At 31.2% G+C, this 2810-nt stretch overlaps 1 protein-coding gene across 1 annotated transcript; it reads left to right on the top strand.

Moving 5' to 3' along the window:
• Window positions 1-274: 274 nt before the first annotated feature.
• LOC109586627 (uncharacterized) lies at window positions 275-2537 on the top strand. Its single transcript, XM_020002822.1, has 6 exons — window positions 275-524; window positions 569-711; window positions 897-1113; window positions 1155-1288; window positions 2028-2111; window positions 2175-2537. Exons 1-6 carry the CDS (start codon window positions 319-321, stop codon window positions 2354-2356), a joined length of 966 nt encoding a protein of 321 aa, XP_019858381.1. The 5' UTR covers window positions 275-318; the 3' UTR covers window positions 2357-2537.
• Window positions 2538-2810: the final 273 nt, after the last annotated feature.

The following is a 2810-nucleotide window of genomic DNA, read 5'->3' on the forward strand; positions in this document are numbered from 1 at the left end:
CTTCATGGGATATAGATATTGTCTTGTAATACAGTTCTATCTTTATTACACTACAATAGTGAGCCAAAACTATGTGAAGTGGGCCAAACCATATGCACAGAGAGTATAGTATTTATGTAAATATTAGTATAGTATATTTTGGGCATAGTATTCCAAAACAACAGAAAGAAAGTGACAATAGCCATAATAATAATAATAATAATCACAACAAGAATAGTTATAATAACAACAGAAAATTATGATAACAAATAACCTAACAATATAGCGACACATGCAAATGCAATTTTGTTAGAGTTTTGTAAAATTTATATTGCATATATGTATATAAATTTTGTAGTTTGTACACTGTGTATTAGTTGTGATTGTTTAGAGGAAGGTCACCAGCAATGGGATGTTAAGTTGGACCCACTGAAGTTATATGACAGGGAAAACTGGATACCAATTTGTTTTGAGAATTTAGCTGTAGCTCATGTTGCATGTCGACAACAAGGATTCACTAATGCTTCTGGGCTATTCAAGCAATTGTAAGTTACGTTACAATTTAATTCTAACTATATTGTTCTTTTAGTACAATAAGATTCGGTGAGGTATATGTAGTTACTTGCCCAACAGTTTCAAATTACTTTTTGTATGGTGAAACCAACATTATGCGCTGTAACATCTCACATCAAGTTGCATCTAATTGTACAACTGCATCAGTTAACTGTAGTAGTAAGTTTTTTTATGAGAGTGAGTGATTTTACATGTATGCATACCTACTCTAATGCTGCATAGTGATACGTTATTGAAATTTTAACATACATACATGTAATAATGAGAATGTGCTATGACTGATGCACCTATTTGTAATAATGTTAAATGTTGCATTACTGTAACAGTTATCTGTTCTTCTGTAGATAAAGATATGCACAAAACTAATCCTTATAATGGTCAATTACATCTTATTGATAAGAAAAAGACTGCCACACCAGCTGATGGTACAGTTGAAGTTTATCTTCATAATGGCTGGTATCAAGTGTGTAACAATACAGCCTTCACTGATACAGTGGCTGATTCAATATGTAGACAATATGGATACACAGGACATGATACTCGGGATGAAGTAGATCCTGGGTAAGTTCTATAATATGACTCGCTTGACTCATTTTTAATAGTAATTCAAAGAGTGTTATAATCACAGAATACACTTGTACTAGTGAAACTGGTTCTTTTGAATGTTTTACCCACTGTATACCAAAGAAGTATAAGATTAATGATAGCTGTCAAGATCATGTGACATTAACATGTAGTAAGTGAATTTTAAATTCGTGTAACTATAAATGTATGTGATTTCTAAACATTTGTGCTACTTATAATGAGTGTACAATGAAAAAAATTATTTTGACGGTTTGATAGCAATTTTCCAATCATTATAGGAATAATTTTCTTCTTTAATGTACCAACAAAATTCTAACTAGAAATCTTGTATTTTGCATGCCAGAAAAATAACATGTACATGCATGTGCTGACAAGAGAAGCCATTGCTAAGCTAAAAATAATTATTGGCCTCGCCCAGCTTTTTATAGGTGAGGACTAAGTACTTGGTTTTTTCAGTATATATATTAGGCAAAATTTTTAACTGAAAACCTAGTACAGTAAGTAGGCCCACCATGCTTTTTTGCTGACAAAACTAATTTTTTAGATGTTTGATACCAAAAGTTTTAGCCAATTTTGTCACAAATTCTAGAGCTATAGTATTCTATGTAAAATTTTACTTTTTATGCAATAAAAATTAATGGTTGATTTGATAATGCATATTGACTTTGCTGTAAATATCAGTACTCATTATGGCTATAAAAGGAGTGTTAAAATTTTAAAATATTTTGATGATTGGTGGTTTTTAATTTTGGTGGAGTTTAATTTGTGGCCTTGTGCCATTATGCATGTGCATAACAGTTCATTGAAATCAGTGTTTTTTTAAATTTTTTATTGATCCTGACACTAAAATTTCCCCCTCAGCTATTAATCTATTAAGTACATTTATGTAGAGTTTGATATTACTAAGAAGTATATAACAAGTGGATCTCGGAGTCAATGTGCTTTGGATGAAGGCAGTCATTTACTTCAAGCTTGTAAAAACAAAAGAAAATTGTTGTCAATTTGTTTATCATATTAATGTAATTCTATTTTTGTAGACAAAATTATTACAGGACTACTCGCTGGTTTTCTGCTTTTTATCCTAGCATTATTTATCATCACGTTTCTATTTTGTGATATAAAGACTAAAAAGATGAAATGCTGTTGCTGCTGGAGGAAACATGACGTTCTTAATTATGCTCATATCAAATACAGAGTAAATGACCCTAGAAATGATTAACTCCAATAAATGCCTACCAAGTACAAAAGAACATTAATAGCAAAACATTATCGGTTATAACACATTACTTCAGTGTTAATAACACATTGCTTCAGTGTTAATTTATATACAGATCTATATTATTTTATACTTTGTGTCATCAGTACAGTAGGTAGGTTATAGAATTTTTTGGATTTAAAAAGATTATTATTACAAATTATGACGTCATGCGATAGGCTAGCTAACTAGCTCTAGGCGGGGACTGTTCAGCTGATCTAGTGATCTCGAGAATGGTAAATAAGAGGAAGGGAGCTGATTCTAAGAAGCCCAAGGCAGAAAGCAAACCAGGAAAGATACGAAAAAGTACTTAAGAGTGTACACTGCGATGTATAGTTTTGATTATTAATAGATAAACCTACTAAAACTAATAAGGAAAGACTACTTACTGCTTTATGTCTCACAAAACATGTCAACG

The sequence above is a fragment of the Amphimedon queenslandica genome, unplaced genomic scaffold, assembly GCF_000090795.2.
Source record: "Amphimedon queenslandica unplaced genomic scaffold, v1.1 AMPQUscaffold_12825, whole genome shotgun sequence".
Taxonomy (NCBI): Eukaryota; Metazoa; Porifera; class Demospongiae; order Haplosclerida; family Niphatidae; genus Amphimedon; species Amphimedon queenslandica.